This window comes from Seriola aureovittata, chromosome 14 (genome assembly GCF_021018895.1).
Source record: "Seriola aureovittata isolate HTS-2021-v1 ecotype China chromosome 14, ASM2101889v1, whole genome shotgun sequence".
Taxonomy (NCBI): Eukaryota; Metazoa; Chordata; class Actinopteri; order Carangiformes; family Carangidae; genus Seriola; species Seriola aureovittata.
Window position 1 is genome coordinate 4,592,436 of NC_079377.1, and position 13,997 is coordinate 4,606,432.

A 13,997-nucleotide genomic window follows, 5' to 3' on the forward strand; every position below is an offset into this window, starting at 1 on the left:
GGGTTAATAAACACCTATTGTCTTCCAAAGGAGACAGATTCATCTGTGACTTCTTATACGTGCTCCTGAGCTTTAAAAATTATGAAAACTGATATACATGACTGAAACTGAAATTTGAATAAGATTTGAAGTTATCAAAGTAAAAAATCCATTTGGTGTCAGTATCCAGTATATAAATGTACAAGTGTGATAAATTAATCTGGATGGCTTTATTGAAAGTTACATCCTCTGTTCTATTGAGAAACAGTGCACAGTAGACTACATAATATATTACAAGTTAAAGAGGAAACATGGTTCAATAAGAAATGTTAATTAAGATCCTGACATGAACAGAAATCAGCCCAAGGTAAAAGTTTTTTTTTAATTAAGAGAAAACAGCTTTGTGAATATCTGACATAATCAAATTTGTTGTGGGCAAATTCTCTTGATACTGTAGATTTCCACATAATTCTTTACTTTTCGGATTCATAGATGAACCCAGGTGGTTGAATAGATTCAATGCTGCAACAGTGAAGTGAAGTAGTGTTATGTGAAAAATAAAAACGACACCATTACGTTACTGTGTGTTTTCATGTGACATGAAATGAAAGACAGACGTGATGAGCTGCTGACAGTGGATGTCATCAAATTTATTGTAATAAATTGCAACAACATATGAACTGAGATTATTTAAACTTATATGAATGCATTTTATATTCTATAGTTGAATTGACAGAAATCAGAATTTCTAGAATTTGTGTTTTTTCTAGAACCACATTTGTGATAAGAAGTTCAGAGGACAGATGTTTTCCAGCTGTTCTCCCTGTATTATTCTGAAATGTTACTGACATCTCAATGTCTAAAGCCTTGGATTAACAAACTGATTATCTTGTATTATAGATGAGCATTATCATCACACAACAATGCCCAGCAGAGGGCACCTACTGCAGTAATGTCGCATCTTAAACATTTTTAACCAGTTATTTCTAGTTTTGTTAAATCAGAATAAGTTACATTTACAGATTTAAAAAAATCAATAGTTAACAATTTCATGCATCTTAACTGATTGAAAAATAAAAATTTACCATTACTTTTACTTTTACATTTACTATTAGCCTGAACAACTTTGGCATTTGTCTTTAAAATAACAGATGTTCAACACAGACCTTCTGGATCACATATTTATGCAAGATATATGCAGCAGTAAAGACAAAGTAAAACACTGAAATCAAATCAGTGCTCTAACTCTGAAGTGTGGCACGTTTTTCCTGTTTTCAGTCGTCCACCCCACATTACAAAGACATCACAAACTTCCTGCAGAGGAGAAATGACAAGGTGAGATGTACATGTGCAAATCAAACAGGCACAGAGTTACCAACCCGGGATATAATCACTTTAAGTATTATCTGCAAAATGTTTTCTCACTTTAAGATGTCAGGCAGATGGGGGTCTCTGTATAAGCCGTTGTGCAGGTACCCCAGAGAACCGTCAAAAGACACCAGCTTGACTCGCTCTGCATTCTGGGCGCTCGCTGCCACCTCATACATCTGGGAGAGAAAGGCAAAGAAAAAACTATAGCAAAAAGTTATCCCAGAGAGGATAGACCTAATCAGGTACAGCTGCAAGGAAAACACTGCTTCAGTTTACATTGGATTAGATGAAAAGTAGCTTTCTGTGCCAGTAATACCTGCTGAGCAATCTGAATGGGAACCAAGTGATCGTCTTCTGAATGAAGGAAAAGTATCGGGCTCCTCATTTTCTTCAGACTGCAGAAGCACAAAAAAATAAATCACGTCTGTTGTCCGTTGTATTTTACTGCTAGTAACAATATTATTAGCTGATCAATGTTTGTAGTATTTGACTATTGTGTATAGGTTTTCATTAAAGCTTACTTTTCTTCAGAAGGAAAGACAACCTTGTTTTCTGCCCATGGCTCCGGGAAAAAGTAGCCAGTGCCTGGAAACGTCCAGTAATACTTCAAAGAGAGAGAAATACAACATTGTTTATTATTTATTAGCAGGTGCATGAAATGAACAAATCCGATATCAAAAATGGTTTAAGTTAGATGAGTCTACCCAAGTAAAAGGATGAACTGTAATGCGCTCTCGAACACTATTGAATGCGCCCTCCAGGATCACACCATCCAAAGCCACACCTGGAAACAAGAGGAAATAGATATTTTGAAATCTTGAAATAATTTCCCCTTATTTCTATTTGCCATATTGCACTGGTAGAAAAGCCTACCTTGTCCAATCAGTTTCACTGCAGTGTTAGTGGCCACTCTGCACAGAGATATGAGGAGCAACATCTTCAGTTTCTCTAATTGTGTGTATTATTTGAACAGTTATTATTCGCAATTATTTAAACACTTTTCTCTTCGACTACTTCTGACAGTGGCAGGTTTATTGTAGCTGAGGGCAAATTTCAACAATTCCTGTCAAAATGTATGAAGTATTCTACTGATGATAGAGTCAGTTGTTTGGTATAACTGTTAATCACTGTGCAAGCACATGAATAAAAAGTGGCTGATTATAACTAATCAAATACCTGTAGGTGATTTGTTTTTTTGTCACTTATAGTCATAATTTCTACTATTTATTCTAGAAATTGTACTACTGAATATGGTGAGATCTGTCAGTTTCTATCAGGATCTGCCTGTAACACATTGTATTTTTCATCGGCCCAAACTGTGGACGTGACCTACTCGATTTAACACAAAGAACCCTCTCCTTAACCTGCTCCAATCACGAGCCATGTCAGTGTCATGTCAATATCTAAGACAGTCAATTGTGTAGACATGACTAGCTATGAATTAAAGTATAAATGTCGCAGTCTGTTAATTCAAAGTTCCAAGTTCCAGATTTCAAAGAAGAGTAAACTGTTAATGCAACAGCCTTTTTTTTGGTGATTATTTTATTTATGGTTTTTCACATTCAAACCAACACACCCAATACCCAGTACAATTACACAAATTAACAAAAAGGCAATGATTCATATCCTAAACTCCCAAGAAAAAAGTATCAACAAACAAAAAACAGGCATGATAGGAGACTGCCCTGTCCGCCAGGAGAATCAAAGGTTCCCATAAAACCAACAAAAAAAACAAACTGGAGGACTGCCAGAATATCAGTCAGTGCACAGAATAAAACAGAACTTGCACAGAGTAGAGCCAAAACATAGCAGCAAAGCTCGTGGATTATACAGTTAGGTTTTATCAAGCCATGTCAAAAATGGCTGCTGGAACAGATTTTGTGAATTCAGTTTGCTATAATGAATCTGTTCCATCTTAACAATAGAAGGCATCTCATTGAGCCACCTCTTGGAACAAGAGGACGATGGATACTTCCAGTTTACTAATAGTATTTTTTTTGCCGCGTCAATGCCTGCTTTTAACCTGACCTGAGTCATTTTTACTTTTGTGAGTGTGTGTACAATGTTATAGATTGGGAGTCGTTTCCTACTCACCCAGTGCCAAGAGAGTGTCCCCAGATGACAACCAGGCTGTTTCCACTGTGTGCTTTGACCCAGTTGTACAAGTAGAGTGCATCAGTGGTCAGACCAGCCTCAGTCGGTTCCCCAGTGGAATCTCCAAACCCTGCCAAAGTTTCTCATATCAACTACAGCTCACTGTCAGAACACAGAGCTGCTTCACTCTGCCACAAGGTGGCAGTCACTCAGAGGAAAACCTGCACTAGATTCTGACCTAAAGTTGAACTGCTGGCTTTTAACTGCCTTACAACAAACAACTCATCAAGCACAGCCACTCTACTCTACAGTGATCATATGGCTGCAAATGATATTAAATCAATGTGAGAAGGTTGTTTATTACAATCAATAAGAAGGGGAAGAAGCATAGACGTGGAAAACATGTTCAAAAGAAGAGTCATAAATCTTCATTTGCACCAACCTCTGTAGTCAGGCACCAGCACGTGGTAACCAAGTGCACTCAATACCTGTTGACACATAATGCTTATTTGTCATCAGAATGGCTGCTGAGACTTTCATATCTTTATTAGACCGCCAAAAGATTAATATGTTTGTGTTGGTGATCACTCACTTTTGCCACTCCCACCCGATGAGTGGCTGCCCTGTTGAAATGATTCATAAACAACACAAGTGCCAATAAATTAGTGTTTTTCCAAAAATAAAATAAAAAATAAAAATAAGAACAAATATGTCTAGTGGTGTGGAACTAATATTCTCTGCTTCTTCAACTATAATACCAATGCATTATTTATCATACCTTGTGCCTGTGTTTCCATGAAGATATATGAAAACTGGACTTCCATCGTTTAAAGTGTTCTGGTACCATGCCAAGTCCTTCCCTTGAGACTCTTTCCACAGACTTTCAGGGACAGTGTGCCTTGAACAGTTCAAAACAACAAACCAGCTTAGAGACACAACCGATAATTAGATCATTAAAAAACAGGTATTGTCCTTTTCTCTCAGCCTTTCTACACCTATGCTAGGAAAAGAGAAAAAATGCTGAAGTTGGCTTATACTCACCATACGCCAAGGGAGATTCCTTCCTCTGATGTTAAGTACATGTTGATGGTGTGATTAAGGGAGAGATCAGAAGGTCGACTGAGGTCAACAAAGAACGGCAACCTGACTACAAAGAGGAAAAGAAGAGAGGTGGGTCTCCTTTTTTGTGAGCAACCTGAGGATTTACAGTACTTCCAAGAGACAGGCAGGGTATTCACTTACTTCTGTGAGTGTAAACAAGGTGCTGGATTAATTCTGGGCGTATTCTTAGTGAGAAAGGCACCAAAATGAAAATAACAAGAAAGGCCAATACGCCTGTTTTCAGCGAGCATCGGGACCTGAAAACAGGCAGAGAGAGAAATAAAACAATGTGATTACTGACTACCTAATCATTGTCTTACAGATCTTATATCAATAAAGGCTGAGAACCCTCTATGGGGCCTTCAACAATCTCCATGAGGTCTCAGAGTGACTCAAGTGTTTGTTCTAAGTTTTATTACTGAGCCGAACAAAACGAAGAAAAGACTACAATAGACTGAATCACCATATGTTAATTTAACAACAGTTATTATTGATTATTGGTGATGTTAAATCCCCTCTTCAGAGCCAGATCAGCTCAAACTCCCTAATCAACACCTGTCCAATATGAATAAGAGTCACAACTCGACAACACGACTCTCCTCTTCACCCACTTTACACCTGACCTTGGCTCTACCTCTGCTTCATTTCAGCTGCTTCAGCGTCAGGAAAGGGGAAAGGAGGATGGGGGTGTGGTGGGTGACTTTGTTGAACCACCTGTAGCTGCGTGTAGACAAAACCTGAGAAAAACAAGACTCCTGGGACCTTGTGGACAGCAGTTGCCATGGGGAGGGACTGTGAAAATGATGCAGCAGGTGTACATGGGAATGCACACTCAGGCCCATTGGCATGTACTGAGCAGCTCCGCACAGGTCTGACAAGTCTGAGGTTGCAGCCTTAACATGGAAACATTAATGTGGGAGAGTAGATTTTAATAACCTAATAAGAATAGCAGGCTGTCCTTGGAGTCAGTCTTGGCTCCCTGAAGGCAACAGCAGAAAAGGGGATGCTATTCAGACTATTGCTAATTAATGGACAATACATCCCACCCCCTCCATTAACACTCTAATCAGCTAGAAGAGCCCTTTTAGTCGAAGACTGATTTCTCCACGCTGCTGGAGGGGAACCATAAAGGAGGTCGTTTATTCCAGCAGCCATCAGACTGTCGCCTCATCTCTCAAGAGTTAATTCTTATACTTTAATATTCACTTCCAAATCTTTTCTACAAGAGAGTGAGAAACCTCATATCAGAAGTTTGATGAATGCGCAGCTGCAGCGTGATGTAATACTACCTTTGGTTAACTAGACAACCTTAAGTTTAGGTTTACTGCAGAACAGATGTCTGCTCATTCTGCTCAGTTTTACCAAGTACTGCAACTTCAGAAAGTATTCACAGCCCTTCCCTTTGTCACATTTTGCAAGTTTCCCCTTCAACCTACACTGAATAACTCAAACTGACAAATAGAAAACGTGTTTTATGCCACCCATAGTGCCAACTAGGTAACGTTAATCATTATCTATATCCAAAAAAAATGTAACTTGAAGCGAAAGTTAGTGGTAATGAGCACTAAACTCAGACCTACTTCACCCCAGACTATAACAATATTACAACCACCGCATAAATACTCCTTAACTCCCAACAGTTAGTTAACGGTTAGTGAAGTAAGCTAGCTAACTTACGATGCACTCTGGACTCTGTCAGTACTCTGAGCTTCACTGACTCCGGAAGATGAATTATTCTGTTTAACCACCCTTCTCTTCATCGTGTGGGCTAACATAAGTACAAAGGTAAGATACACATCAGTACACAAGCACTTCTTCTGACACTTAGTTAGTAGCTAACAAGAGCTTTATCAAAGTAGTTGAGTCGCAAGGAAGAGGCGGGACCTGTGATTGTTAAGGTAGCACTGTTTACATATATTCGTTTAGTACAATACATGGTGCAAATGACGCTACCTTAAATAGGGCACAGTATACACGTAATAAGCTAAAGCATACTTAAACTAAACATACTTAAAGTTATGTGACACATAACACAATTATAGTAGATGTTTTATTATACAAATCACATCATAAAATTATACATGGAAATATATATACGACGCAATGTCTTCTGGTGTTTTATTTAATTTAAAATCAAGTACTTTGCAAGGTTCTGGAAATCAATTCATTTTATTTCACACATTAAATGTTCATAGTAAAATATTAATAAATCAAACACACATACATCACTGATTAAAAACAATTAGAAACTTCTCAGCAACAATCATTGTTAGAGTGCACACACTGCTGCACCAGCGCAAGAGTCTGAGGTAGAGAGGTGGCATATTAAAAAAAACAACCAGAGCAGATGAGTCACCGAAGGAGCTGATGAGTATGAAAATTATGTGAATCATATCCGATGGCCTATGAAGTCACCAGATCTCAACCAAATCGGGATTGGGTGGTGACGTGTTAGACAGCACTGTCCACCACTGTCATCGAAATACCACATAACACCACATTAGATAGGCATTTACTTTTACTTAATTTGTCATCCGTCTATATTTTTTGTTCAGCTTTTGTCTAGGAGGCCTCGGGCACACACATACTGACAAACATGCTATTAGCAGTACGAAACATTGGGATACACAGCATCCACCTCGTCTCACTCTTGTAACTGCACCATAGGTGAACATATAGGACCAATTTAACTGCAAGACCTTGACAGATCATTTGAGCACACACGTACTTAATGTACAAACATGTCAAGCTGAACATATAATTTCTGGTGGCGAAGATGTCTAACCTCACTGTTTTTCTCAGGAATTACAAATTTTCTATCTTCTACATCAAATTATTATGGTTTCTGACAAACTATTATGTCCATGTCAGCATCACTTTGGGAGCATACACTGAGCGCTGAGTGTCTGGTAGCCTTTTTTTTTTTCATTACAAGGAGCAATATGTCTCAGATCTCTGGCAGCAGCAACAGTGTTGTGTTTGGAATAAATAGCAATATAAACCTCCATGGGGAGAAACAGTGGAAGAACTGTCTGGGAGGTTAACTTGAACAGTGATTAAAGCATCAAGCCTGACATGTTTTGGCTAAAATAACAGTAACAAATTCAATTTCTAATTTTGTCATGCAATTAATGCTTCACATCTACTTTACTCCACACACTTTAAAAACATCACCATGGGAGAAAAATCCAGAAATCTAATTAATTTCCCATCAAAACAGACTGAGATTGAATAAAATCTGAACACTCAGGCACGAAAAGGATGCTTGAGAGGACAAAAGACATCAGGGCGACACAGACAGAAAAGAGCAGTATCTACAGAAACACCCCACAGTGTATGACAGTTGATCTTTAGGACATGCAGTGCAGAAATGACTGCTACATCAAATATGTTGACAAAATAAATAAAAGAGGATGTTGATGCAGATGACCACTTCAAGAACCCTTTGACTCTGGCTTAATGAGGGAGCCAACAGAGAGGACGCTGGCTGCAGGGGAACCCTTTGGTAGCTGATGGGTCAGGTACACACCAAAGGTCACCTAAAGATCCACAAAATAACAGGTAAAGGGATTATTTTCTTTCATGCTCATGCACCACTACACAAGCACACAAATGTTTTGGACTGACCTTCCCACTGCGGTAAGCTGACAGGGACATCAGTGGCTCTTTTGTTTTGCTCCCAGTTTCCTGGTCTACTCCAACCATCTGGCACCTTCCACACTGACCTGCAACCTTTGGGTTAATCACACAGGGAGCACATTCGTTTTTGAGAAATCCGCTTTTAATGCATCTGAAGATTTCATCATTTATCTCAAAGTGTCAGCTCACCACGAATTGAGTGTTGCCAATAATCAAGTGTGACCAATTATCTTCCTCAAATGGTTCTACTCCAGTGATGACTAAATTGGCTCGGAAGCGGCTAATGACATTCTGTGTGTCAAGGAGCTGATTGCCCTCAGAATAGTCCTGCCTGAGAAAAGGGAATGTGGAAATTGCACGTTAGTTTTCTACCCCGACGTAAATGATCTACTGTAATGTAAATGTACAGGCGTCAACACATCCGGATGTTTCTCTGTGGAGCACTGCTTATTTTGAATAACTCATTATGTGTTCAAACCTGCTGCTCATTTCTTTCTGAATGAGCTCCACACTGGCACGACTGATCATGAGATACTGAGCTTCATTCACCAGGGAGAGGGACGCGGAGGTGGCAGCTAGAAGGGAAAGACTTTATATTACCCCAGCGATTTATTTGTTTTCAGCAAAACATTCTGATCTCTCGTTTTGAACAATGTGCCTCCCCAAAGAGCCTTCAAATTGAGTTTCTACTGTAATACAGAGAGAGAGGAAAATTTGTGACTTCAGTGAATTTATCATTGTTGATGTTCAATGTTCAACATTCAACACACATGAATAACAGTTGAGCGATGGTGGTCCAATCTTCTATCATCAGGTATGTAACTTTCAAGCTGACAAGTGATGAATTGTGTAATTGAATTGAAAAGCTCCACAACGGCTTGATTGGATTATTTTGTCAAATATCAATATACAGTATATTGTGATATAGTAAGTATTCAGGAAATTCAATTTGGAAACAGTTTATGGCAGCTCTGACTTCACAGCTCCTTCAGAGCCAGACAACATTATACAACTTTTTTTACCCATAACACTGAGCTAGATGTATAAATGCGTTGTATAGATGCATTCATGCTATCTATTTTAATTATTAGTATCACTTATCCTTTTTTTTTTTTTACCTTTTTCAACCATTTATTGCTTTAAGTTATTTCAACCATTCAGCCATCACTTATAGCCATATCTACCATGTATCGATTAATGTTAGCTAATTATTTGAACCATTTCCTCATTGATTTTAGCTATTTAAACAATTTAGCCATTACTTTTAGCAAACTGTTCCAACTATTGAGCCATTTTGTTTTACTATAGTAATCATTTAGCCATTAGTTGTAGTCATCTATTGTAACCATTTACCCATTAAGTTAAGACAGCTGTCACAACAGGTGGTGTTCAGGTGTTAAAAGCTGAACCTGTGTAGGGATATTTTAATGAAATTGTCATTTCCAGGAACAAGTAAGAACCACTCCAATATGTCATGTCATATGTCATATGTCATATCAACCAACCTCAGCCTCAAGTTCTCATTTGCTTTTACATCATAAACTATTTCTCGAAAACATCTTAACTTGCAAAAACAGAAAAATATGACATTTCTAATTTCCGAATTACCACCAGCATGGAATGGAAAGTCACAGCCACAAAAAGGACTATTTGCAAGAAATGTGACCTTGTATTGCTCATGTACAGTATAACAGATGACTCCAGGGTAAAGGAAGAAGAGCCAGGCTGAACAGGTACGATGCTTATATATACCTCCGCTAGGCCTCTTCTTGACGTCTCGGGTGAAATAAGGACTTTGTCTTATCAGGCGGCATGGCTGTCCAAGGAAGTCTGATAGCCATGATGCAGCCTCATCCCCACAGTCGACAGTCTCCACCCTGGGGGAAGGAGGAGGATTATATTCAGGAGGCCCCGAGGGAAATCTACTGAGTTTGATGTTGCTTACTATTTGGTGCGACATCTAATCCAAAAATGACTGGATGAATGTTTTTTTTATCCTGTGACTCGTCATGCGGGTATCCGTCAGAGGACATTAATGTCATCTCTTGGTCATTGTTTGTTTTTCCATTTAAAAATGGTAAAAAAAAAACAAAAAAACAGGAATTTCATATGAAATCGAGAGAGAGAGAGAGAGGCCACATAAAGTCATCCACTGTAGAAATGTAGTGTCAAGAACAATGGAGCGAGAGAATGCATTGATATGAGTGAAAAATATGGAACAAATGAAATGTGTGACAGTATTTCCTGCAGCTGCTACTTTTAGATGTTTTAACATTGCCGGCTCACCTGTCACCACAAACTTTACTCTGACACACCCGGTAGCTTGGATGCTTTTGAGCGTTGTTTTCCAAGGGAACAGAAATGGTATCCATCCCTGCAGGGCAATGAAAAAAAATCCTTTCACAAAGAGAATTTATAGCAGAAAAAAAATGACTGACTGAAATTTCGTTTGGTTAAGTGGTGTTTTTATTTTCAGTGCGCCGCTGACAGACAGTCTGACCTGATGCCTGCAGGAGCAATTTGTTTGAGGGCAGGTGGACTTGTGGGCGAATGAGGCATAAACGTGTCTCTCTCTTCTGACTCAGGCACACGCCGTTTCCATTCACCACCATCCAGCCTCTGTCATATAGTAAACCCAGCGGTCCCACTGGCCAGTCGTGGACCTGCATGAAGAACAGCACAGAGTCGAAATCAAAACAGAGAGAGGGAACAAAATAGGAGAGACAGCGATGGAAAAAAAAAGTGATGGAGAGATAGCGTTGTGTTGTGCTCAAACCTCATATGCTGCACATGATTTGATGGGATATATGTAGATATTGGTGAGAGTATAAGCCTCCCCGTGGCTGTTTGAGTCTCGGTGTCCAAATCCCTTCAGTGATGCTGCTGTGGGCTCCTTCTCATCTACTTTACATATTTCTCCATTAGTCAATTTGATAGGAGGATCTTCATTTGAGTCCTCGGATGCTGCTGTTGTTGTTTTTAGCTTCTGGAGTCTCACTTGATCCACCGTGACCGGTTTCTCTACAAAGCACTCAGCAACAAAGTTCAGGAACTTTTGACAGTCTTCAAATGTCGACATGTAGCCAAAGGACACGCGAACAGATCCGGTCGGCTGGCTGTCCACCAGGTCGATGCTGTCTCCACAGACGTGGCCGGCCTTGAAGAGAAGAAGACAATTTTGTGTTTTACCTATCCTGCCCTTAACAGAGTTTGACATTTTTCCTATCCCTTGATCTCATACCTGCAGGTTTCTCTTCATCTGCTGATTGGTGATCCCGAGGAAAGACTGACAGGCCCCGGTGTTGCAGAAGCAGCCCGTGCGCACGTGAATATTGTACAGACTGGCCATTCGGTCCACCTGAGGAAAACAGAGTGATTGTGGGAATATTCACAAGCGTTGCCTAGGCATAAACGAGCAGTGATGAAACTCTTGTGAAATAGAAATAAGTCCCTGAATGTACCTGAGAATACCCAATTATCTGTCCATGAGAATCCATGAGGTTGAAGTTTAGGATTGCGCCCTGTGTGCCTGGACTCTCAAACTGGCCTTCAGTGTAGATTCGAGCCACTGGTCTCCCGTTGCCATGGCAAAGACTTGACAGCAGCATGTAAGTGTAGCGTGCCAAGCCAAAGGTGTGCTGTTGGATGTTGTGCATGCCCCCTGAAGGCAAAAAGGGATAAGGATTGGGGACGCTGCTGATGTTAACCTGAATCAGCTTATCATTATGAACAACCTGCGTATGCATTATGACTACTAAATGGGGGTGTTAAAGTTTTTCTATGAATGAGCATGCTCATTTACATACCTGTGATCTTGTAAAGAGCGTCAAAACTGTGATTTAGAGCAATAATGTCCAAGAAAGAGACAGTCCCATCTTCAAACCTGTATCAGGGAGAACGAAGAAGAAAACATTGCATTTTAGAAGACGGATGCAGGAGCTACACAGCCTCTGTGAGCTGAGAGAATATCTAGGATTTGGCAGGCTTGTACAGTACTTCACCTGTCAGAAATGTTTGCTGAATGCACATAATAATCTTCTCCAGAAAGGTAAGCTGCTGCTGTGCCTCCTCCAAAATAAGTCTTTTTTAGCATGCCTGCTGCGTCGTTACGGACAAGAAGGGCCCCCAGCCCTGTAGGGAAGCCAAACATCTTGTAGAAGGAGATGGGAATGAAATCAGCGGGGCAGTCTTGTAGGTTTAGAGGGGAACAGCTGACATGAGAGGCAGCATCCAGCAGCACAAGCCAGCGGCCTCGGTGGTCACATGCTGGGTAAAGGCGTCTCGCCTGGATGCCTTTCACATGGCTAAGGGGATACTTCCTCCCAGAGAAGTTGCTCTGTGCTGGGTAGCAGAAGAGGTGCGGCGTCTGGCAAATAACATCTTCACCTTGAGCCACATCCTTTGCCCTGTTTTCCACCTCCTGCGGGGAGACAGGCAGCACAACTGCTCCCCGGCTAGAAGTCAGTCCTCGTATGCCAACTGCAGAGGTATGGCAGTCAGTGAGATAGCAGAAGTGACTCCCCGCCTCGCCTTCAGTCTGCCGCCTCCAGGGAAAGCTCTCGGCCACTAATTTGAGAGCGGCTGTACATCCAGAAGTGAAAATCACAGAGTACTCCTCCGAGGGGGCGTTAAAATGCTGCAATACCCTGTAAGAAAATGTTCTGCTTTTTACTCATATGAACCATCAAAGTACAAGTCAAAGTTTTCACAGGGGCCCATTATGAGGGTTTCTGAGGCCATGAATGGACGTTTACCTGTATCTGACCCTCTCTATGGTGTCATGTGTCAGTCTGCTGCTGGGGTTATAGCTGTGAGGATTTCCTATTGGGGAAAATAACAAGACTTATTACAAGGCTTTAAATTTAATGTTTGAATGAAACATAAAGAGCCACATAAAATCACACTCAATGTGACTCCCCTCACCATAAACGTTCCTTGTAATGTCCAAGCTGTAGTCCCTGACGAGAGACTCTGGGTACAGAGTAGTTCCTGCATGATCCAGATATGTTATTCCTGTTTACAATGAAAAGAGCAGCCATTAGCGACCACTAACCCTGTCACTGTCTGCTCAGGGCTGGACATAATCATTACCTTTAATTCGTGTGAACTCCTGCTCGACCACTTCCTCTAAATCCGCCTCATAACCGTAGTGAGTCCAAACCTGCTGGAAAGTTTCAAAAGTGCAGAGTTTTTGGAAATCCATCGACCCTGAGAGCTACAGAGCACACCGCGGGACTGCTGATGCCACAGCCATTTCAACACACACAAACCACCGTCCTGTCCTCATTGATATTTTGCTGGGTCTAAGTCTAAGCTTTATAGTCCTCGTCTGTCTGAAGTCCGGCTGTTTGCTGGTAGGGGGGCGGTTACACGGCCGTGATAGCACATAACAAGTTATAACTTAGTCCTTGACTGACTGAGGACACTCAGCTGGGAGGAAACCACAGAGCTTGTTGAGTCGACTATAGCTGAAACTCAGCTGCTATAAACGTTTTACCGTCATGTGACAAGCTAGTTTTTTTTATTTTTAGCTTTCTCCTCTTGTCAGTGTGTCAGGAATATAAACAGTGAGCTAACAGCAGCTAACATGGCTAAAGAGCATATATGAATAACAACAGATGAAGTTATTTTAAAAAGTTAGTAAGATAACTTATTATTTCACTCATTATTTCTTTATGGACATATATTCTGATAAATATATGTCTCACAAACATTTAATACTTATAAACGTGTCACAGAAATACAATAATATTTAATAAACATATTTAATGCTGTGCAGTATATAGTATTTAACATGTATTGATTTGTTGATT

General features: G+C 40.3%; 2 protein-coding genes across 3 annotated transcripts; both read right to left on the bottom strand.

Annotated features, from left to right (window-relative positions):
- Positions 1-600: 600 nt before the first annotated feature.
- si:ch211-117n7.7 (Monoacylglycerol lipase ABHD12-like) lies at positions 601-6,420 on the bottom strand. The gene is made up of 13 exons (XM_056396334.1): positions 6,223-6,420; positions 4,687-4,802; positions 4,486-4,591; positions 4,223-4,342; positions 4,037-4,067; positions 3,887-3,932; positions 3,445-3,574; positions 2,224-2,261; positions 2,055-2,134; positions 1,872-1,954; positions 1,667-1,745; positions 1,405-1,526; positions 601-1,293 (listed from the first exon to the last, which is right to left on the bottom strand). The coding sequence occupies exons 1-13, from the start codon at positions 6,318-6,320 to the stop codon at positions 1,272-1,274; spliced, it is 1,071 nt and encodes a 356-aa protein (XP_056252309.1). The 5' UTR covers positions 6,321-6,420; the 3' UTR covers positions 601-1,271.
- A 279-nt stretch (positions 6,421-6,699) lies between these two features.
- On the bottom strand, positions 6,700-13,657 carry mocos (molybdenum cofactor sulfurase). 2 transcript variants are annotated; one of them, XM_056394538.1, is made up of 15 exons: positions 13,276-13,657; positions 13,108-13,197; positions 12,939-13,005; positions 12,186-12,830; positions 11,991-12,067; positions 11,646-11,845; positions 11,426-11,542; positions 10,961-11,341; positions 10,685-10,847; positions 10,471-10,558; positions 9,937-10,061; positions 8,663-8,759; positions 8,374-8,515; positions 8,173-8,277; positions 6,700-8,084 (listed from the first exon to the last, which is right to left on the bottom strand). In XM_056394538.1, the coding sequence occupies exons 1-15, from the start codon at positions 13,385-13,387 to the stop codon at positions 7,980-7,982; spliced, it is 2,514 nt and encodes an 837-aa protein (XP_056250513.1). In that variant the 5' UTR covers positions 13,388-13,657; the 3' UTR covers positions 6,700-7,979. The 2 variants fall into 2 exon arrangements, with proteins under 2 accessions (XP_056250513.1, XP_056250515.1); XM_056394540.1 differs by lacking the exons at positions 8,374-8,515; positions 8,663-8,759.
- Positions 13,658-13,997: the final 340 nt, after the last annotated feature.

Bases quoted from the DNA above. Each gene is read 5' to 3' on its own strand.
- mocos (XM_056394538.1), bottom strand. From the start codon at position 13,387: ATGGATTTCCAAAAACTCTGCACTTTTGAAACTTTCCAGCAGGTTTGG. The intron at 12,831-12,938 runs GTAAACGTCCAT...ATTTTCTTACAG, and splicing joins ATAGAGAGGGTCAGATACAG to GGTATTGCAGCATTTTAACG. The intron at 8,516-8,662 runs GTTTGAACACAT...CCCTTTTCTCAG, and splicing joins CAGAAAGAAATGAGCAGCAG to GCAGGACTATTCTGAGGGCA.
- si:ch211-117n7.7 (XM_056396334.1), bottom strand. From the start codon at position 6,320: ATGTTAGCCCACACGATGAAGAGAAGGGTGGTTAAACAGAATAATTCA. The intron at 4,592-4,686 runs GTAAGTGAATAC...TCCTCTTTGTAG, and splicing joins CCTTGTTTACACTCACAGAA to TCAGGTTGCCGTTCTTTGTT. The intron at 1,955-2,054 runs GTAGACTCATCT...CTCTCTTTGAAG, and splicing joins CAGTTCATCCTTTTACTTGG to TATTACTGGACGTTTCCAGG.